The following is a 22,351-nucleotide window of genomic DNA, read 5'->3' as shown; positions in this document are numbered from 1 at the left end:
CAAGTATATGTAGAGTGCAGTAAAATTCAACTGTCCTAAATTTTGAATTCTGAATAGACAATAGAGATGGACCTAAACAAAGCAAGCTAGATTGTCTGTGGTGTAAACTCTATCCAAAGACAGTTTTAAGTTCTCTTAGGGCCCCCACAGACGGGAGACAAAACTGTTTTGTCTCCGTCGCTCGGTCTATGGGCTAGTATGAAGGTGCGCACACGAGGCGACGCAACTTTTCATACAAATACGACGGAGACAAAACAGTTTTGTCTCCCGTCTGTGGAGGCCCTTAAATCACTACGTTTGTTACATTCTTTGGTCGTGATCTTGGTGCGGAGCGGTCGTGTGTTAGCTACTTTAGGGCCCCCACAGACGGGAGACAAAACTGTTTTGTCTCTATCGCTCGGTCTATGGGCTAGTATGAAGGTGCGCACATAGTGATGGGTCGTTACCGGTAATATTACTAAAACGAGTATTTTACCAGTAATGTTACTAGTAATATTACCACTTAGCGGTAATTTAGAGAAATATAGACATAAAAATAGATAAAAAATATTTCTTTTGTGATTATTGATACAAAGGATACATGTTGCACTGTATTATAATAAAAAATATTACCTACCTAACGTCAATTAGTAAACTACCAATATTACCAGTAATATTCCCAATACTACCGAGTATTTTACCAATCTTACTGGTAATATTACTATAGTAGTATGATATGAAAGTTACAATGAATCATAATTTTAAGGAATAATATGGCGAAAATATAACGATTTTTTTTTTAATCTGTTTTAATTTGTTGTATAAGGTACCGTACCAATATTAGGGTTCCGTACTTTAATGGAAAAACAGAACCCTTTTAGGATCATCGTCCGTCTGTCACAGTCACAGCTAATTTTCTCCGAAACTACGGAATCGAATAACTTGAAATTTGATAGACGTATGTAACCTTATGACCCGAAGACGGACATGTAACTTAAATTAATACATTTCTATCATAGGGGTCACTTTTGGGGGTTATGTTAAAATTAAAACTTAAAGATTTTTGAATGAAATTTTCTTACATACTATCACATGAAAGAGCTTATTATAGAATTATAGGCATCTCAAAAATGTTTGTTGTTAATTATTTTGAAATAATTTAAGAAAAGAGACAATAAATAACCCGTTCCAGAACCGAAAGGTGGTAAGGCGGGGTTAGACAGCCGCTGGCTTTGCACTACATCTGTAGCAACGTGTCTGTCTGTATAAACATTTTCATTTATGATTTTTCCCAGCTAAAAATTTTCCTGCATACTCCATATTTCCTATCACCAGTAGAACCAGGACCATAGAACCGAAAGGTGGTAAGGCAGGGTTATACAGTCGTAGGCACACAGATTAGTTTATGTATTGTAAATAGTAGAAAATTAATAGGGTAGTATTTTATTTTTGCTTAAATCTCATCTAACAAATTTTCGTTAAACTGTAAATAGTAGAAAAATGGTCCGATAATGGAGTTTTACTTCTTACTGTACCTCCGAGTACAAAAGAGAAAAAAGCGGCCGTCCTACTCGCACTTGGCGCGTTTTTTTCACATTACCTATTCGGTACAACAACACATAGTTAACACAAAGTTATTGGGTACCTAATGCAGACTTGCATTAAAGTATTACAATAAATAGGTACCGTAAACTGGGGTTACATTGATCAGTTTATAGTTTAAACTTCACTAACTTCTAAATTTAATAAAAAAAAAATGGGAACATCAACTTTTTAAAGTCTTTCGCTGCTAAAAATCTAGAAAGGCTAACAAAATAATGTACGGAGAAAAAAAAAGACGAAAACTAGGATTTTTTGGTAATCGAATGTAACCCCTTAAAGAAGTATTTTATCTCAAGGAAACATAAAAATCGTTTCGCAGGTTCAAAAGTTACAACTGTTTAATGCTATTTTGGGGTTACTTTGATCAAAAATAAAAATTACCATCTTCGAAAAATCAACTTTATTTAAGATTGTCTCCATATTTATCACAAAAAGAGATCAAATTATCAGCCTCAATAAGTACCTTGACATAATACACAACAATCAACTTTGTGTAAGTATGGTCAATGTTACCCCATGCAGGTGATCAAATACACCCCACAAACTAAATAATTAGTAATAAAATGCCTAGCTTGAATTTTAACACAAAACTCAATACAATGATTAATACCTAAACATATTTCTGGCAAGCTAATATTCACTGTTAACCTTTTAGTTTAATACCCACTAAGTTAGTTTAGAAGTTATTTGAACATGATAAATACCGATAAACTATACTTACATTTTGACATGTGATTTGCACTGCCCACGGCCATACTTCTTCACTGCGTTAGTGCAACTAATGGTAGTAGTAACTATCGATAGTGCCAACGCCGTTAAAAACACCATAAGGGTTCCTGTTATACCTTTTTGGTACGGAACCCTAAAAATGGACAGATGCGTTGGGACATGTAGAATTTTGCGTTTAAAGATAAAACGAAGTTTTTATCAATGTAATCCCAAGTATCAAAGTAACCTCAGTAGTAAAATAGTTTTTATATTTAATAGTACAGGGACAAAATATCCAAATATTAGATTTATCTGCCACAAGTCACGAGATACCACAAAATTATACGAAGTATATTTGCAGTTGGTGACAATATAGGAAAGGAATGTTTCCAGTAAGACTGGTAATTTACTCGGTATTATTGGGAATATTACTAGTAAGATTGGTAATTTACTCCCCGAGGCACTCTACGAGTTATTTTAAGTTTTATGATGGCGACTTAGTAATACATAATTAAAAAAATAACCATCGCGTCTCATAAAAATCGCAAATTTTGTATATTACCCGGTTTTGGTAATATTACCGGTAAGATTGGTATTTTACTGGTAATATTCCCAAATGGAAAAATACTGGTAACGAGTATTTTACCGACGACCCATCACTATGCGCACACGAGGCGACGCAACTTTTTATACTAAATACGAAAGTCGCCGAGCAACTGTTGCCTCCGTGTGCGCGGAGCCTTAGATTAACCTTACATTGTCTATGATATTCTAAATGTGCTGCTGCTGTTGGTGCTGTCAATGTCAATATGTCATGTCATAAAACCATAACAAAACAAATTGCACAAATATTATAAAACATAACAAAGTATATATATTTTTATTACTAATTGTTTACAATGGGCGTCGATATTGAAGTTATCTCTCCCGGAAATGGTATTCACACTTACTATTTGTTTTTACGATAATTTAATCTACATAGCTATACATATATGTATTAATAACCCTTTTGGTATTGTTACCATTTTAGGATCTACATATCCAAAACCGGGTCAAACAGTAGTTGTTCATTACACGGGCACCTTAGCCGATGGAAAGCAGTTCGACTGTTCTAGAGAGCGTGGTCAACCCTTTAAGTTCACTCTTGGCAAAGGAGATGTAATCAAGGGATGGGACAGAGGTATTCCAAAAGTAAGAAAACCATTATGTTATTGCATCAGTCAGGGTTCATGGCAAAGATATGACCACGAAACCAAACTTTCACGACAATACCATACAATGTTTGCCTATATTATTTGGAAATTGACCTTTTTAATTTAAAACAGTAGATGTAACGTTTATCATTGGCCGTGTCCACTCAGAGCGAGGCAGGTCGCGAGGCAATTTCCTCGCACAGCAAACGTGCTATGTAGGTAGGGCCTGCTCCCGGTTCTCTCAGTACCGGGAATTTCCTGGTTCTTTCCCGGTTCTATGTTAAATAATCAAGATGCGTGTTTTTTCAGAGCTGTGTTGTGTAGGTATTAACAAATATAGCAGGAGATTATGTTTTCACCACACCAACTGGTAGACTTACTTTGCTATTCGAAAACAGATAGCAAAATTGCATTTTATCCACAAGAGTGCAAAGTAATTTCATACAAATTTTAACTTGATGTCTTGAGCTGGCTGGTATAATTTACGTGTAAACGATGATTCTCAATCATACATATTGATTAGATTGATATAATATTTGATTTAGTTTGATGTTTTATAGTCAGTATTTTGTTTGTCTTGGTGTGGTGAAAAATGTTGTGTTTCACTCGGTGGAAAAGTTTGTTTAACCTACGTGCCTTGAAACCCTCGCAACGCTCAAGATTCCACTTTTTGAACCACTCGCTACGCTCGCGGTTCAATATTGGAATCTTTCGCTTTCTCGGGTATCAATATTGGCACGTGCGGTTAAACAACAACTTTGCCCCCTTGTAAAACAAATAACTATTTTAAGTGTTATGTAGATATGATCGCGTGATTCGTGTGCTTGTGTGTGTATATGTCGCAGGGAAATGGCCAAAACAGAGATTTCATCAAATCACTATAGACACTAAGGGATATGATCAAATCACGCAAGATGTCAAAATGGCGAATCCATTTTAGAAAATTTCAGTCATTTGACTAAATCCCTTATTCTGTTTAGTGAAATCACAAAACCGACCAATAGACACGCTACGTTTTGTCATTTCACTAGTTTTTTTAGGGATTTGATAAAACCCCTGAACCACGTCAGTAAGTTGACGAAACGAGCTTATAAAGTCAATTAGTTTTATCATTTCGCTTAACAAGTTCAGTGAAAAGACAAAATGTTTTAATAAATATGAAAATAGACTTATTCTATTTTTCGTCTTATTTATAGAAAACCGAAAAATCTTAAAACGGATTCAATTTTACCATTTCACTAATCTAGTAAAGGATTCAATCAAATCAAGCGACAAAGGCAAGGGTCTAATAAATCTAATTGGATATATTAGATTCTTGGCTTTGTCATTTCACGAAACCGGTTCAGACATTTGATCAAGTCACCAGTTGAGACTTTATCATTTCCCTAAATTTGTTTAGGGAAATGTTAAAACTAGTTGACTTTTTGAGTTCGTTTCGTCAACTCACTGTCGTGGTTCAAAATGACAAAACGTGGCATGTCTATTGGCCGATTTTGTGATCTCACTAAACAGAGTCAGGGGTTTAAATGACTGAAATTTTCTAGAGAAATGATGAAATGGATTCGCCATTTTGACATCCTGGGTGATTTGATCAAATCCCTTAGAGATTTGATCAAATCTCTGTTTTGGCCATTTCCCTGCGACATATACATTTTTTATATTTAAAGTAAAACATTATCCCAGTTTTATGTCCCCAACCCCATTTTTTAACCGCCGCCTCAAATCCCTCAAGGAAGGACGGTTCTCAATTCGTCTGTATGTTTTTTTTTTAAGTTTTGTTCCACGATATCTCCGTCGTTACTGGACCGATTTTGATTTTTTTTTGATTGAATGTATATGCATACAGATTGGTCCCATTTTTCTCAGGACCCAGTTCTGATGATGGGATCCTGGAGAAATCGAGGGAACTCCTCAAATCTGAAAGGCACACATATGGTGATTTTTGTGTTTTTTAAGGAATAGTATGTATTTACGTACGGAACAGTGACATTTGGTGCAGTGGAACTGCTGATGATGGTCAGAACGGAACTCCTCAAATCTGAACGGCACGCTTATAGTGACTTTGGTATTTTTATAAGAACAACATGCACTTACGTCCAGAACAGTGACAGGAAATGGTGCAGAGGAAATGCTGATGATGGTCAGAACCTAACTCCTCAATTCTTAACGGCTGACTTTGGTATTTTTATAAGAACAGCATGCACTTACGTCACAGAGAACCTCCTATAGAGTAGCAATATTAATATAATGTATATTTTGTTCGCGATACGAGTCACCAGTGTTTGGGGTCCGAGGAGCGGACGGGGAATGTGTTAAGCGCGCTGTGATTGGCCGTTTCAAGGACGGCGGGCAGTCGCGCCAGATGAAAAGGGACAGAAGTATGACTGTCCCTCTACTGACGCGTAAGTGGCCAATGTAAGTTGACCTATGCCGGCTCTGAATAAATTATAAATATGACTTATTTGTGGAATGTAATGCCGTCTGTTTTTAAATTTGAGCTTCTTGTTACCTTTCCACACCATTTCACACTACAGGTGGACATCTTTAAGGCATCAAAATACCCTTTTCCAATTTTTTAGTGCGAAAAACACGCGCTGCTTTCGGGTCTGTTACTTGGTCGATACTAATCGGGCACGGCGAGCGCCCGCGCTTATATCAGTGCAAATACTAGGAAGGCTGGCGACCGCGAGTCGTCTTGTAATAGATGTCTATAGGGGTTGGTCTGTGACTTACGTCCAGAACAGTGACATTTGGTGCAGTGGAACTGCTGATGAAGATCAGAACGGAACTCCTTAAATCTGAACGGCGCACTTATAGTGACTTTGGGATTTTTAAAAGAATAGCATGCATTTAAATTCAGAACAGTGACATTTATTTAGTTATGTTTGTTAAGAATATTGAGTTTTCAAGTCAAATTTTGTCAAGCTTCGATTTCTTATAATCGAATTCATGAGGAATTGAGGAAACTCCTCAAACCTTAACGGTATACGTATATTCATTTGTGTTGCCGTCAAATCATTATCATCCTCCTTGCTTTATCCCGGCATTTGCCACGGCTCATGGGAGCCTGGGGTCCGCTTTGACAACTAATCCCAAGATTTGGCGTAGGCACTAGTTTTACGAAAGCGACTATCATCTGACCTTCCAACCCGGAGGGTAACTAGACCTTATTAGGATTAGTCTGGTTTCCTCACGATGTTTTCCTTCACCGAAAAGCGACTGGCAAATATCAAATGACAAATGTGTTGCCATCAAATATAATTAATGTATTAAAAGCAGCTTTAAAAACCGGCCAAGTGCGAGTCGGACTCGCCCACCGAGGGTTCCGTACCTACAAAACTATTAGGTACTTTTACGTTACTCACATAAGTCTAAAGACTGGGCTAGGCTAGAAGTATAGGTTCTCTAATGAGCATAATTGTGTTTAGCGCCACCTCTCGACGAATTCGCGAACTAATTAGCACAGCTTGCGTGAGGTCTTTTATAACGTTAACCAAATTCAACATTTTTTTTTTATTTTAAAGTAGGTGTTTTATGTAAAATTTCGTAGCTATAAATTTTAACACCTTTATTCATAAACGTACACTAAAGTTATCCAGCCGATAAAGTTCGTTTGTCCCTTTCTATCACACCAATACGTCGGAAAGGGACAACCGAACTTTATCGGCTTGATACTTAGTGTACGTTTATGAATAACGGGGTGAGTATTACCGTACTGTAAAAATGTAATGTATACGGATTAATGAATTTAATATAGATAGGTAATTATTGATATGTGGCAAATGATGATATTTTTTTAATTTACCATGTTACTTCACGTACCTACTTAGGTACTTATTTTAAAAACTAAAAATGTCTATTGAGTTTCTGTCGCAGACCACCATGTGGCTTCTGCATATTCTGCGCTGTGATAGAGTTGCCATAGTAGGTATGTATATATTGTATAATAGGCAATAAGAGGCAAAAAACATATTGTGCTAAAATATTTAAAATACCTACAGTCATTTCCGAAACGTGTGAATTCATGTCAATACTTTCTTTTATCAGTATTACACGGAGTAGGTAAACGTTTCGTGGCAGCGGCAGCGCACACTGCAGAGAGCGCACGTGGACACCGGCGCGGCGCCACAGAATATATAATAGCACAAGTAAAGAAGGCCCACTGCTTTGATGTTTTATTTTTATTTTATTTTTATTTTTTAATTTTAGTTTATGGAGATCCAACAGCTACTTTTACAATATAACGCTACTGAATAAAAGATAGAAAGCCAATTACAGGATCACACTTATAGAAACAATACATATTAATACATTTGAGTACATATTACTCAAATGAAAAGCATCAACGCACGGACACAAACACATTGACGTAAGAATTCAGACCAAACGTGGTATTTCAATAGTGGATGGTAATGACAATGTTTCCGAAATGTCGCCTTTTTAAATACCTACAACATTCTTACAAAGAAACGAGCCGCACGTGCGCGGCGTCCGGTGATAGGGTTACCAATGGATCCAAACGAATTAATACTCACATTAAATGTTATATTATTATATTCAAGTCTTGAGTACTTTCTAGGTATATACGCTGTATTTATATATTTTTGTTCAAGGTTCCAACATCACAAGCCTTATTGAACTTTTCCGTAGGACTTAATCAGTAGTAGATCTGTATAAGAATATCTTTTGGTATTTATTTTATTCAATATGTCTATTTAATTAAGTATTATTAGCCATTCCACCCGCGGACATCGCTTAAAAAACCTCGCGACGTAAAGTAACAATAGAAAGTGCGAACGTGCATTCCGTGAGAATGTGCGCCACCCCTGAGTAGGCCGCGAACTCGCGGCCACAGCTCGCGGCCGCCAGGATATACTTGTAGCGCGGCGATAGGATAGCGGAGTGAGCCGCCCCTGGCGGCGCCAGCGGACGCGTCTGTGTGCGTGAGCTAGGTATGCATACAACTACAACTGCTGTAGGCACCGCCCCCCTCAGCGCGTCCTCTGCGGCGCGGCGATAATCACCTAGCCCTAAGGCCCTGGTTTCTCTGGCCCGTCACACGCGCCCGGCGGCGTTTGGATGTGAGCCGCATGTGCCGCTGTGCCACACGCTGTCGGTCGCGGGTGCGTGGGTTTTCTGACCCTTGGTCACCCGTCGTCGGCGACGGAACTCAGAAGCTCTGGTAGTCTGATTTTTGAACTGTTGTGTTGTGCTCTGATCAAAATGAATGCAAAAATACTTACATTGTAATTCTTAGAGGAAGAAGATTATACGCGACTTAATCCGTTTCCATATAAATATTGATATTACCCAAAAAAAGAGACAGTCAAACGATATTTTTGTATGAAACCGGCAAAAAGAAAGTGAAATTATTTAACTTGGTACTCAAACACTTGCATTGTAGTAAAGAAAAATTTACATCATATATTCGATTAAGTATATCGAAAACAGTTCACAGAAGTACAATTCATCCATTGAATTACTATGTACTAACATACTAGAAATTACACCCCAAACAAAGTCTGTGCTCCGGCCGGCAGCGCGCGGCGCATGCGTGGGGAGGTACCGTGTCATAGAGTAAGACTTGACCAATGACCACCTAGACGCGACACTCTTAGTGTAGACCTTTTTTTATACTTTTTTGTAAAATACTAACCCCTTATTCATAAACGCACACTAAAGTTATCAAGCCGATAAAGTTCGTTTGTCCCTTTTCGGCGTATTGGTGTGATAGAAAGGGACAAAGGAACTTTATCGGCTTGATAACTTTAGTGAACGTTTATGAATAAGGGGTAAGTAGTTTAATTTTAGCACTATCATACATTGTGCTATGTTTAAGTTCTACTAAGTGAAACAAAAATACATTATTGATTTTTTCATATACCTACTTTAATTGCCCTTGAAGAAAATCATAGGTTATTATTGTATGAAAATATCGATTACAACTCGTGTTAGAACTGTGTAGTATTCATAAGTATAACGTGAAATAAATTTAACATTTCTCTTTTATATATTACAAACAGAATATAATCACAATTACTATACTTCATTACCTACATGTCAAGTCTGTGCGATTATGATGCGATTAATCTATGATTTCGTTCAACAAAATGGCAGCGATAGCTTCGCGTTTGAGGAGCGCGTGAAGCGCGTCCCTTCATTGAAATAATTACTTAAATAAAGATCGATTAACATAGCGTGTATACTAACCGATTAAATGTGACACGTCAGTTTTATTCGATTTTCTCGTATGGCTTAAACAGCATCTTGTTGCGCAGGAAGGCATTTTTACATTTTATTTGTGTGCAGGCAGAAACATAAGTCCAATGGACTTATGTTTGTAGCGCAAACGTTTTGCTCGCAGTGTCCTCTCTAGTATTACCTCAATGAGTTCATCATTATCTTTAGTGAAGTCAGTCATTTTCCATATCAAGACGGCACCCGCCGTCCGTTGCTATTGTACAAAACGAATACAGACCGTCGCGTGCGGCGTGTGACCTTCGCCCGTCGAACCACCCGCCGCCGGCGACGTTTCAAAGAAACCACCCTCAAACATTTCCGAACAAAACATTCGAACGTCGTCAGTCGCGGACCCGCGTAAAAAACCACAACACGTTCTATGAACATTGGTCAAGTGCGAGTCGGTTTTCGACTTTTCCATACAAAGAACTCATGAGCGCCTGAACGACTGTGATGGCAAAGTTAACTTTTCGCACTTTCAAGACTTTACGTATATATCTCGGAAACGATAAGAGATAGAGCAAAATGGACTTCAGATATGGGCTGTCGTTGGCACAAATTCTATGTTTTCGTCAACAGAGACCTTTTTTTGGACCGATTTGAACAAAATTTTGCTCAGTCCACTTACAAACGGTCTTAAACGCCTCCTTTTTAGTAGGAACTTAAGTCATTTTGGCAAATGAAAAAAAAATTGAACAATTTCTAAAAAGAAAAAAAAGACAGAAATTAATTTCTTTCTACCTGTCCATCACGCTTACAAAATTTTAAGACGTTTAGTAACTGCTTGCAGCGTCAGTGAGTGAAAATCTTAATTTGAGTTTTTTCTCGTAAGTCCGACTTACGCTTGACTGTAGATTTCTAATAGGTTTTCCTGTAATCTACAGGTAGAGGGCTATCTCGTGTATTTTTTTGAAAATTTTACGCTAAGTAGTTTCGGAGATAAGGGGGGGGGAATGGTCATTTTTTGTCTTTTTTCTTAAATTACTTCTAAAGTACCAAAATTAAAAATTAAAAAAAAATATATTTCAAATGCTCATAAAATGCTCTTTCATTTGATATATAACACAATATAGTTTTAATAACTTTGATTTTTAATTTTCAAGTTTACCCCCCAAAAGTGACCCCTATGATTAAATTTCATTTAATTAAATTACATGTCCGTCTTTGGGCCACAGGTTTACATATGTGTACCAAATTTCACATAAATCGGTCCAGTAGTTTCGGAGAAATCGGCTGTAACAGAGGGACAGACAGACACACGAGTGATCCTATAAGGGTTCCGTTTTTCCTCTTTGAGGTACGGAACCCTAAAAATACCTACACATTTCTACATAATCCAACATTCGCAAGTAGCTTTCATCAGAACCCCAAAGGCTCAAATTACAATCTCGATGCGTATATAATTTGTGACATTTTCATAAAGGTACCACATTGTCGCTTAACAGGTAATTCGTATAAAGATATGAGCGAATTTCGTCCATATGGTAAGAGAAAATCTGGTACCTTTTACTTCAAAACGTCACATTTCATACTATAAGCGCTGCATAACGGTTTACTTGTATTTATTTGTTCAATAAACAATTTACTAATAAAGTCATACGCAGATGGAGGAACCGGTCAGAACCGGGAATCCCGGTACTGGTAATGCTCGGTACCGGGAAATTAAATTCTCAGTACCGGCCCCGGTACTGCAGGCCCTATATGTAGGCGTGCCTCAGCCGAGGCAGTGCGTGAGTTTTGCTTGGCCAAGCAACCTGTCTCGGCCGAGGCACGTCTACATTGGATGATTGCAGCGCGAGCACATCGTCTCGCGACATGCCTCGCTCTGTGTGGACCCGGCTATTGATACAAACCTCTGTAACTCCAAAAGTCCAATGCAGAAATGCAAAGGCCAAATGAATGGTACATTTAATCAAAAATGCTGCAGTTTAGTAGGTAATGTGTCTTAAATCCATTTGCTGAATCTACTTCCACTTAAGAAGTAATATTTTTTGTTACAGATGTCAGTAGGTGAGAGGGCCCGATTAATCTGCTCACCTGACTATGGTTATGGCTCTCGAGGCCATCCAGGGGTCATCCCACCCAATGCTACTTTAATATTCGACGTTGAACTGCTTCATGTTGAATAGCTAAATAATTCAGGTTAAAAAGTTAAGTTTCTGTATTATTTAATTTGTAATTTATGGTAGCAGAATCTTTGTTGTTGAGTCTAGAGTCTACATGACTTCTTATTTAAATCCTATAACCCTCCTTAAATCATATTAAGTCTAATTAATTTCCTAATGATTTAAGACAAAAGAGGTCTACCTGAAAACGAATTTATCATACTTAGTCCTTGTATGCCTCTTTGGATTTCAGTGTTTCAATTACTTCTGTAATAATAATACATGGTTAAAATACAATTATTATATTCTATGTCTTAAAAATATTTTTCAAAATGTTGATTCAATATCCAGAGATGACAATGACTTGATGGGATTTTTTATTATTTCTCATTATTAAAATAGGAACCTTTCTCAGTTCAGACCAGCTTTATTGCTGCATAATATTAATTATTTGATAACTATTTTAGGGATGTATGATTGTCTTGATGATGCTTTTAATTGTAAATATTAGGGATGGATTGACTATATTGAGTACCTGTTATTCTTTCACTTATTTATTACATAGTATAAAACAAAGTTATTTCCTGCCATCTGCTTGTCCCTTAGTATGCTTAGCTCTTTAAAACTATGCCTACATAGCTACATAGTTATTGAAGAGGAAGGTTTATTTAGTATAATAGCCGTGTGAAGCTGGGGTCAGATCACTAGTAAATTATAAAGTGAAACACAAACTACAATTGTGGCTGGATTTTAGCCCCAATTAGTCAATACATCCCTGGTAAGTACATGTATGTTGTATGTCTCCTAGCATATTAACTGGTTCAGTGACTTAAGAAATTATTTTATACCAAAAGTATTATGCTGAATTATTTAGCGTTTATATTTACGTATGTTTTATATACTTCCATATTTTAGTGTCTTAATTCATGGTTGCATTTATATACTTGTTATTGTTTTACTTAGAAGTGTTACAAAAAAGATGTATAATATTCCCCTGTGTGGTGACGGGTTAAGAATTTCACCACCTCTTTACTCCTGTAGGTGTTGTAGATTTGTGGGAGATTGGTTCAATTACGACATTTCTTTCAACCCTATAATTGCTAAAAGTTTCACTGAAACTTGAGCAAACTCATGTGTATGATATTAATGTATCATTAAATTGATAATGTATGAATCTTACCTCTTCTTATGCAAAATACTCATAATATTATTCAAATCACCATGATTAAATAAAAATGTTATATTATATTATCATATGCATATTATTAATCTAACCTTTGCGTGTCCATTTTTTTTGTATAAACTAAACTTGGTAGTTGGTACGCTACGAGTACGACGCCCCCTACCGCCGCGCGGGCGTGCGGAATACAGAGACTAATTCATCATATTTCAGTTTTATTATTTTTAAATTATTTTATGCGTTTTAGAATATTGAATAAGAGAAGACCACATGGAGAACCTCAAATGGAATATCATTGAAGATTTACTTTCCCATTGCAACAATCACTGGTTCGTGGTGTGTGCTACGCGAGACGTGTCTATTTGATCATGTAAGTTTTTAATTAATATTTCTTCAAATGTCGAAGATGACAACACGTCGTCTTCAATTGGTTGTAAATAATAAATAATTCTGTAATACATGTATGTCTGTTAGTGTCTAATAGTAGGTAGTTATAGCAGGATCTCTTCATTCGGTGCGGATTTATGCAATGATACAGTTGTCTTTCTTACTAGACGCGGTTGTTTTATGCGATAAACGCGGAGAAAAATGTGTTTGTCGCACTCCTATGTTTAGTTTCACATAAGACTTCAATTAGAGATGTGCCAAACCGAAAATATCGCAAACCGGGCTGAACGGTTTGATTTTCTACGTAAACCGGTTTCAACCCGGTTTGACCAAACCGAGTTGCTACGACGGTCCTTAGCGTATTAATGTAGCGGTTAGGTTTGGCCCGTGTGAAGCGATTCGTCAAAATTAAACACGAATCAAGTCGGTCGGGTCGAGTCGAGTCGAGTCAAGTTATGCCCAAATCACATTATATAACGTGACGCGCGATATAACGACTTAAAACGCGTCACAATTAAAGTTGTGTTTGAACAAGCTAAAACTAAATTAATGCAAATAAATATATTTAATTTCATCAAAATATTCGTAATGGAGACAAAATTCACACAACATCGGCAAGGGCGGCAACGGCAGAATAGCGGGAGCATTTAATTACAGTTGTAAACTGTTGTATTTTCCCATTTATTATTAGGAAAAAGAGTACCATCTGTTATACATACTTCAATGCCCTTTTACTCCTAAGCAGCTCTACCCTTTTCCACGGGCATATCATTATGATTAGACGTATGCGATCATCGCTGCATCGATTCGCATTAAAAGCCTGGCGTCCACATGGAGTCCACTAAGGTGGAATCGAGTCCTCATACAATTTGAATGCGATTCGACGCGGCTCGATTCCTTAACGGCCTTAACGGAAGCAGTTTCATAAGAAACGCAGTAAGCGAATTAACGAGGCTCGACTCGGCGAGCCTAGTGGGCACCAGGCTTAAACGACCGTCGACCGGGCTTTCGCGTCATATACCAAATTGCCAATGTGCTCAGGTTTTAACTAGAGGTGAGGAGGAAAGAATAAATTAGCATTTTAAACTTTTATTTATTCGAAACAACAACTAGTAGATACAAGGTTAATAATTATATTTTGGAGTAATGAGCTTTTCATTACTATTGATAGACAGGTTACATTTTCCTATAGAAAACTTTAGAATATTTAGATTAGGTAGGTACATGTAGGTTGGGTAGATAGGTCATTAATAAATCGCAGGATTTACCTTTTTATAGTCTCTTTCAATTGAATCAATTATTCCGGCTTTGCGGTTTCGTATCTAATTACTCTCTTAAAGCTATTGTTAATGGACAGTATAAATAACACTAATAAAATATTTAAGCTTAAACTAAGTAATAATATTTGTTACATAAATTACTTTTATTCCCCTTCAAGAAAATTCGACAATGTCAACTACTAGTTAAATACTACCATTACCGTAACGAATTACTTCATTGAATGTTCGCATAATTTACAAAATAGAATTCTTGTTGGGAAATGCATGAGGATTAAATCTTTGGTTTTTCTTCCATCCTTGCAAGCCTTTGGTGGCCATATAAAAACATACTAAGATGATGTCAGTGCAGTCAAAGTAATAGTTAATATCCATGAGGAAAAAGACAAATTAATTGGTCGTAAAATTCGGTTACTTTGAAATATGAAATAAATATTGAAATATTTATTTATTTTCCAAGTAGGCATATTACAATGCGCATATGCACGTCAAATAAAGCTTTCTGTACTTGACTAAAATACTTTTCTATACTAATTTTCTAATATTTGAGAAGCAATGAATCCATCAAGAGCCAAATGCTAATCTCCCAGGGCCTTAGACTTTAATGGCTGTCGAGCTAGATACAATTATCAGTCTGTTCAAATACATTTTTAAGGGCCATCTAGTTACCAGTTCACTCAATTGTATTTCCGCACACTGTATTACAGACCTAATTTAAAAAAAAACTGTATATATATAAAAAAATATTTATTTCCCAATAAGTATGTAGCTTATGTACATAATAACAGTATAAAAAATAGTGAGTGCTTTTATTGTTTATATTGTAATACAAATCAGGTAATCTACACCGATAGCATGGTCGCGCGGTAAACGATAAAACATCGGGCCGTCACTGTCGCACTTAGAAATAGTGCGATAGAGACGGCATGATGTTTTATCATTTATCGCGCGACCATGCCTGCCTGCCTATGAATCTGATATGAAGTTTTTTAATTTATATGAGAATGCTTGCTTTCACTCTTCAATTAAAATAAGCTAAATGCACGACTAGTGCTGCCCTAATTTTATTGGATATTCATAAGATTAGATATACATCTATGCAAAAATGGTTTTTTATCGTGTTTTCTCTTTCTTTCGGAAACGTTCGTGTTTGTCGTGCTCGGTCAGCGTTAGTACTTCTTGTACTGAGCCTGACTGAAATACGAGTAGCATGACTGCACGCTCGTGAGTTTCCGTGAAAATACGAAGGACAACATTTCGCACATCTATAGTAAATATTTGTGACAATCAGCGCGACTCTTCCGCGTATACTTTTGTGATAAAACTTAATTCAAATCTTTGGTCTTGCGTCTGATTCAGCTGTTTGCTTGGATTATTTCGGCGACAATGCAATATTATCCAAAATATACCAGTTTTAAATATGCAGTTAAAAGCTATCTAAAATAACTTTATTACGGAGAAGCCCTAACAAATTCTAAACACCTAGGACTTTTTTCAGAAAAGTGTTTGATAGGGCAATAGGTTTATAAAAATGTTTTCAAACAGCAATTTGTAACAATCCTGATCCTAATTAATTTTAAAATGTCACAAGAAATATCCGCACAATTTCTTTATTGCAAAAATATTAGCATACCTACATTTGTTTCAGAGACGCGTCGAGTACCTATTGACGAGTCTCGACTAAGACTTCTGGCTAATTTACCCTTAAAGGAGCTCTTGGCACCAACAATTTGTTAAAATATTTTATTGTATCTTGGTTTATACGCCGGACGTACATGTAAAGTAAGGCTCTATCTGTAGTATCTATCCCTCAAGAGCTGGCAAGGCACCTACGCCTATAGCCCGACGGCGCTACTGGAAAACGGTTCTTCACGAAACGCCCTGTGGACACTATTCATGTTGTTACACTTATTATTACTTACGTGCTCGCACATTAGGTACAACCACTTATTTGACGCTGCGTAAATACCTAAATCAGTAGAATGCGTCGTCAGTGGCTATAAAAATACTACTACTTATATACATCTCAGCTCTAAACATGTAGGAAGTAGCTACTTTTGGTAGTTATATAATAATGAGTGCACTCGGCCGAGTTAGAGTCACTGCCCTGTTCGGGCCGGGGTGGTGATCAGTACGTTTAGTTAGGGCGCAGCACTGAGTTCCCGGAGGCGGAGGCGGCTCACTGCGCCGGCGCGTTGAGGTCGCGCAGGCGCAGGTCCGCGAGCGGGTGCGGGTGCGGGTGCTGGTCGTCGGGCCACTTGACGACGACGTTGGTGGTGGGCGGCAGCGTGACGGGCGGGTCCACCACCACGGGCAGCCCGCCCTCGGGCAGCACGTGGCCGATGATGGCGCCGACGCGCCGGAACGCGGGCGGCAGCGGCAACGGCAGCGGGCGTTGGTCGTCGTGCGGCAGCAGGTGCGCCACCACGATGACGGCAGCGTCCTGCCGCGGCGCGCCGTCGCTCAGCGCGCGCATGCTGAGCACGGGCGCCGCCGTCTGCGTGCCCAGGCACGTCGACGACCCGCTCACCCGGGCGTTCAGGTTCTCCAGCATCATCACCATTTCATTCATCCGTTCGTCGCACAATACCGGATTATCTGGAAACATAATAATTCTTTGCTTTTATTACGCTGATTATTTATGTATTTAATTAGTTGCATTTGACAATCATTGTTAAAGCAGAAATACGTCAAGTGTATAAGTTATTTAAAATGCAACCTTAACTTTTCGTCGTCATGAACGATTAACGAACAACACACTTAAGAAAAATTGAAAGGATTATTTGTCTTTTATAGAAAAGATAGAGCGCGGCGCAGCCAGCATACACCTACACAATTTAAAATAATTGTATTGCTCTCTTAACCATCAGTTCTGTTATTGATGTTATTATCCATATTCGTAAATATCCCGCACATGCCATTACCGATGGTAAGTTAGCAAATATGAAATATAAGAGAGCTTGGACAGAGCACATAGACGTTATGAGCACGTCTACTTACGGAGTCCAAGGGTTAGTAACGTTCAAATGATAAATAAATAATACACATGAAATCAAATAGAAATCTAATTCAGTCGCTAGATGAAACGGGTACCTATAAACCACATCCAAATAAATAGTTAATCGATCGCTAATGCAATAAAGTGACATACCAATTCGCCTAGCTTTTGCAGGTAGAGAAATTAAACATAAAATAGAAAAACTAAAATACTCAAGTTTTGAAATACACAAACTAATAAAATATCACTACAGTTAGCAAACTATTATATCAGCACTCTTTCAAATAAAAATAAATGCTGAGGTGCAACGCAAAGCTAAGTTATGCTGTCCTTACCAAGTAGTGCCAGCATACTACTTAGAGTATAATAAAACAATTACACTTTTAATGAGAATCTTATTAATGACAATTAGTGCTTTATGTTTATTTTAATGAAAATAGTAGTTTACATATCTCGGCCAGTAAAGTAAGAAATTGTTTCCTCCACCGGCAATCGGACAAAGGAGCCGCGTTCATCGAACATGTTATTTGAGGCTTTTTTATTTAACGGCCAAGCTGTATGTACTACTTTTCTGTTCAACACAGCCGGGAAGAGATAACTTCGATTAGCACAGCGCCAGCGGCCTGTTTGACGCTTTCCGGTCGGAGGACAGAAAAGACATTGTGTGCACTCACCTTGAAGATATATCTTCAGTTTACTGGGCACTCCGTTGATGGTACACCGCGTCTTGGACACGAGGTCGTAGTTGATGGAGCGGATCTTGTTGTAGGACAGGTCCGCCATGCACAGCGACGGCAGCCCGTGGAAGTCCTTGTCCAGGGCGCTAATGTTGTTGTGGTGGGCGATTAGCTCCTCAAGAGATGGCAAAAATGACTGAAACGTAAAAATAACGGATTTACACATACGCAAAATGGCATTTGAACTAATTTTGCATTGACTCACTTAGCATTCATGCTTACTGCATATGTTTATTAATTAGCGAACAAACCTTAGAAGTTTCTTCCAGCGTCGCGATGTCGTTGAACGATAAATCGAGAACTTTTAAGTCCTCCAAGCCGTTGAGGTCGTCCGATGACACCTGCTGCAGCTGGTTGTTGCTCAGGTTGAGCCTCATGAGGCCGTGGAACCCAATCAGGGCGCCGCCGAGGGTCACGAGATGGTTGTGGTCCAGGCGCAACTCCAGAACTTTAGTCTCTACGTCAACTAGGTTCTAAAAATGAAATATAAAGATTTTTCATTATGTTCAGAATGAAAGCGCTATTATAATAGTACATTACGATACAAGTGCGAAAAAAAGGATGTTCGAAACGAGTGGCGATAAATTAAAACACGACCGAAGGGAGTGTTTTAAATCGACACGAGTTACGGATTTCCTTTTCGCACGTGTATCGTACGACGTTTTTCAGTACAGATGGCACTCCGAAATTGCGACCTGACGTATAATGAACCACTTCTCGCACTAGTGCGTAAAAAAAACATCATCTGTACTGAAGAATTAACTGTTCGTTACATTTACCTCCATATTTCCAGTAATGTGATTAATTTTATTGTGCGAAAAATCGATTACATCTAATTTCTTTAATCCTTTTATTTCTTGCAGAGAAAACTCTGTTAAAGCGTTATAGGTTAAATTCAAGTAGCGCAACGACTTGAGGCTTCTCAAGGAACCATTCAGTGATTTTATTTGATTGTACGAAATGTCGAGATATGCCAAAACTTCAGCTTCTGCAAATTCATCTTCAGCTAACTGAAAAAATAATTTTCATAAGATTATATGATTAAGAAATTAAGAATACAAAATCATGTTCAAGACATTTAAATCTATCGTATTCTTACGCTTTCGATTTCATTAAATGAGAGATTGATCTTTGTTAATTTTCGAGATTTTTGCAGTGCCCCATCCAACAGTTTGATGTTATTGTCATAAAAAAATAGGGAGTCCAACGTAGGCATTTGCCTGAGGTCTTTGGGCAAACTTTGCAGCTCGTTTTGTGCGGCATGTATGAAGGATATCTTTTTGGACTTCTGTAAAAAATATGAGCACAATTTAATAACATTCGAGTAAGAAGTTCTGTTCGGTTCTGTAGGTCATTTCGATAGAAAATTCATGGTACTTACGGTTGGCAATTCATTTTCGAGGGATTTCAGATTGTTAGCATTAATGAAAATCCACTCCAGCTCATCCAAATCTCTAAGTGCGCCATTTAGGCTGTTCAAGCTGTTGATGCCAAGGTGAATGTGCTTCAGGGCTTTCGGTAAGGCGTGCCGCTCGATCTTTGATATTTCATTGTTGGCTATTAACAAGTGTTCGAGTTCTTGTAGGTCCTGGAACATATATTTAATTTGCTTAGTTATGATTTCATACTGTTAGTAAGTTTTGTGAAGGAGTGGCCTGATAATCATAAATATACGATAGCGACAGCAAGCGAAGCGTTACAGCTAAATTGACTCCATAAGATTTAACATACTTAAAAAGCCTAGAAAATGAGGACAGCACCAGTAGTGCGCTTGACGGTGTCGAATAATAATCACAATTAATTTAAGTTCCTTTTTCGTAGGGGTTTGAATTAAATTATTACATGTGGCGCCGAGTGCCGAGACGATTATATCTAGGTAAATATTAAATAATGTTAACATTAATGTGTCTGTCGCCATCCAGCGATTCCACGCGTCGTGGATCAATAATGTAATCAGTTTCAAATGTATTCCTTCGTATAAATTTAGAATCTTGTCTATTGTATGCTGTTATTTATTTACACAAGAAATTTTACATATTGAAATAAAGACTAAACATCTTAATACTAGCTTAAATTGAAATTAGGCCATGTAGCACAATACCACAGTATAATAAAAGAGTACTATCGTATAGTATGGCCACTCCCGCTCCCTGCTGAAAGTGCCGCCCACCCCCTCTCGGTTACCTCACAGTTACCGCCTGTCAAACCTGTCGATCTGTCATATTTTACTCATAGAAGCATACTACGCGTTCAGCTACAGTCTACACGAGCTTAGACTGTGGTAATAGGAACGCGCCTCTTTCATATATTTGATCGCCAGTGTCCGAGGACGACAATACTGATATGATAGGTACGTTGTGCGTGGAAATTGCCATCATTGGTGCCGTCTTTGGTCATCATCAGCTGCGTAAATAACCGGTTCACTTGTGCGCTCTGAGACGCGCCATGGGCCTAGAGTTTCAGTGTAAAGTTGAAGGGTAATAGTTACTTTAAAGTCGTCCTCAGTGAGCTTAGAGATCTTGTTGCGGCAGAGATCCAGGGTCTTGGCGTGCGGCAGGTGGCGCGCCACGTGGCGCGGGATCTCGGCCAGCTCGTTGTCCGACACGCTGAAGTAGTCCACCAGGTCCAGCCGCGTGAACGCGGTCTCTGGTAGCTCACTGGAAACAACACACACTCATTGAGTACAACACAATGTGTTGTCTGATATCCCTTTCAAATTTTGATATTTTCAACCAACTTTGATGATCTAACTATGACGTGCTGCTAGAAACTCATATGGGACATTTTTTTTCAAAGTAGTCCGTCCACCCCACTTTTTTTGTAACATGGGTATTTTCTACACGATTCATACTTAGAATTGCGAGGTCTCGATCCTGTTAGGGGAAAAATGTCCCCAGATTCCCATAAATTTTTCAAACCTTCCATTCCGTTACCACGCGCCACACAAAATGTATGAAAAAATGGTACCGAAACGGAAAAAAAAACCTTGGGACACTTTTTTTCTCTTATTAGGATTGAAAGAGCTCGCGCTCGCTAAAAGTGGGGGGGGGGGGGACAACTTTGAAAAAAGTGGCCCGTCTACCTATGTGCTAGAAAACAAAAAAAAACACTCCCTAACTTTTTCACTCATTTATTCATAGCTCTTGCTACAGTTGCTCGGTGCAACGGATACATAAGTAGCGGAGAAACTTATATTATTTTTAACATCCCTCATTTTGCATCGGTGGCTAATAAATAATAAACCAAAATGTAGCAAACGAAAAGCGTTAGTTCATGGTGTTCTTAGGGACCCTTTAGGTACGAAAACTATGAAGTAGGCATCTTTAAAAGGTTAAACCACATTCGTGGGCTCATGAGTGCATTAACTTTATCAGCGTCATAACCATATACTCGTACCTAACAGATGAATGACGCGATAACATCTCGCCGCGAAGTACATAAATTACGTCTTTTCTAATTGTATTAATGATACAAAGACGGGTATTCTATGTCGCGGCGACATAATCTCGCACCTATTATGTGCTAGCACTCCGAACCGAGCTTATAAACTACATATTTACATTTTCATTTTTTATTAAAAATTGAATTTATTCCGTCAGTGGCCAAGTACACCTGCCTGTTATTGACCAGCATTATGCCTATATCGAACTAATGGTTTAAAGTGTCATATCTGTAATTACATCATTTGATAACTCTGAAGAGAAAAAGCTAAGAATAACAATACATGCAACTCATGCAAAAATAAAATGATGTTACAACGAAACGGTATAATTAATTGTATCGTCCTTTTACGTACTAGCTATTTGATATGTAGTTGTAGGTACTCATTAAAGCAATTATACCTACAGACATGTCGTGATAGGAGCTATCAGTTGCATTGCTTTGAACTCGAAAAGATGCAAATCAAAGTTTATTACCCTTATCATCATCTAATGATGATGTATT

At 38.0% G+C, this 22,351-nt stretch overlaps 2 protein-coding genes across 5 annotated transcripts in view; one reads left to right on the top strand and one right to left on the bottom strand.

Annotated features, from left to right (window-relative positions):
* Positions 1-3,093: 3,093 nt before the first annotated feature.
* LOC125241197 (peptidyl-prolyl cis-trans isomerase Fkbp12) lies at positions 3,094-13,468 on the top strand. 3 transcript variants are annotated; one of them, XM_048149560.1, is made up of 4 exons: positions 3,094-3,225; positions 3,320-3,480; positions 11,723-11,864; positions 13,255-13,468. In XM_048149560.1, the coding sequence occupies exons 1-3, from the start codon at positions 3,189-3,191 to the stop codon at positions 11,849-11,851; spliced, it is 327 nt and encodes a 108-aa protein (XP_048005517.1). In that variant the 5' UTR covers positions 3,094-3,188; the 3' UTR covers positions 11,852-11,864; positions 13,255-13,468. The 3 variants fall into 3 exon arrangements, with proteins under 3 accessions (XP_048005517.1, XP_048005516.1, XP_048005515.1); XM_048149559.1 differs by having other exon boundaries at positions 11,723-11,872; positions 13,255-13,467; XM_048149558.1 differs by lacking the exon at positions 13,255-13,468 and having other exon boundaries at positions 11,723-13,078.
* Positions 13,469-14,467: 999 nt separating this feature from the next.
* The window catches only part of LOC125240809 (leucine-rich repeat-containing G-protein coupled receptor 4), a 41,519-nt gene continuing 33,635 nt past the window's right edge, over positions 14,468-22,351 (bottom strand). The window contains exons 2-8 of one of the 2 annotated variants that reach the window (XM_048148927.1): positions 20,895-21,063; positions 19,788-19,994; positions 19,506-19,694; positions 19,186-19,416; positions 18,658-18,879; positions 18,344-18,542; positions 14,468-17,269 (exon numbers count right to left, since the gene is read on the bottom strand). In XM_048148927.1, coding sequence (XP_048004884.1) covers positions 16,851-17,269; positions 18,344-18,542; positions 18,658-18,879; positions 19,186-19,416; positions 19,506-19,694; positions 19,788-19,994; positions 20,895-21,063 — 1,636 coding nt within the window. In that variant the 3' untranslated portion in view covers positions 14,468-16,850. The remainder of the gene's footprint in view (positions 17,270-18,343; positions 18,543-18,657; positions 18,880-19,185; positions 19,417-19,505; positions 19,695-19,787; positions 19,995-20,894; positions 21,064-22,351) is intronic. The other variant, XM_048148928.1, reaches the window with a different exon arrangement.

This window comes from Leguminivora glycinivorella, chromosome Z, assembly GCF_023078275.1.
Source record: "Leguminivora glycinivorella isolate SPB_JAAS2020 chromosome Z, LegGlyc_1.1, whole genome shotgun sequence".
Lineage (NCBI taxonomy): Eukaryota > Metazoa > Arthropoda > Insecta > Lepidoptera > Tortricidae > Leguminivora > Leguminivora glycinivorella.
This window is presented reverse-complemented; position numbering and strand designations above follow the sequence as displayed.

Coding starts and splice junctions, on each gene's coding strand:
- LOC125241197 (XM_048149560.1), top strand. CDS start 3,189: ATGGGCGTCGATATTGAAGTTATCTCTCCCGGAAATG. Junction 3,226..3,319: donor AGTTATCTCTCCCGGAAATG/GTATTCACACTT, acceptor TTACCATTTTAG/GATCTACATATCCAAAACCG. Junction 3,481..11,722: donor GGGACAGAGGTATTCCAAAA/GTAAGAAAACCA, acceptor TTTTTGTTACAG/ATGTCAGTAGGTGAGAGGGC.